At 32.5% G+C, this 733-nt stretch overlaps 1 protein-coding gene across 1 annotated transcript; it reads right to left on the bottom strand.

Annotated features, from left to right (window-relative positions):
* Positions 1-39: 39 nt before the first annotated feature.
* On the bottom strand, positions 40-712 carry LOC105460614 (adenylate cyclase type 2-like; the record flags this gene model as incomplete). The annotated part of the gene is made up of 2 exons (XM_011707101.1): positions 461-712; positions 40-157 (listed from the first exon to the last, which is right to left on the bottom strand). Coding segments are annotated over exons 1-2 (337 nt in total), but the record flags the coding sequence as incomplete, so codon positions are not given.
* Positions 713-733: the final 21 nt, after the last annotated feature.

Here is a 733-nt window from a genome sequence, read left to right on the forward strand (position 1 = left end):
TTTCATCTGTTATTATATGTAATGATTTTCCATTCTTACCTATTCTCAATTTGAATCTCTGGAAAGAATCTCTATTGATCTGATCTAGGATCGTCATAAGCGCGAGAGCAAATTCGACGAGTACAATCACATTATGATCTTGTTGCTTCAGTAATTCCTGCATAAAACACATAAAGAACAATATTATGTACGTATTATATATTGATAATTTTCTCTTTTGGAATAAGATTTTTTTTACCAAAAAAAAAAAAAATTTTTAAACACATACAAACGCGTATTAAATTACTCTATGGAATTTATATATGCATGGACATTCTAAAGATATTTATTCGAATAGCTTTTTAAAATTATAACAATTTTTTCTAAATAAATAAAGAGAGAGAGAAAACAGATTGTTCAAAAGATTTTCATTAGGTATACTACGAAATTTTGGCTCTAAAATTTAACTTTATGATCTTACTTTGCTGTCACTGCCCTCCTTTCCTGGGCTCAGACCGGACGCCAGCATGTAAGTACTACCTATCGTCTTGATCTTTTCGATTCCCGAAAACTTCGGCTTAAGTAAGAGCTTGTCGAAGTCACAAATGATTTCGTTAAGTAGACGCAGGCACTCGAGACCTTGCTTGTTTATGTCAGTTTCATCATAAAATTCCTTGTAATTCGGAATCGACGCGAACATTACGGCAATGCTGCTGTATCTTTCGTGGTAGAGTTCCTGTTAATTAAGACAATA

This window comes from Wasmannia auropunctata, unplaced genomic scaffold (genome assembly GCF_000956235.1).
Source record: "Wasmannia auropunctata unplaced genomic scaffold, wasmannia.A_1.0 LD318677.1, whole genome shotgun sequence".
Classification (NCBI taxonomy): domain Eukaryota; kingdom Metazoa; phylum Arthropoda; class Insecta; order Hymenoptera; family Formicidae; genus Wasmannia; species Wasmannia auropunctata.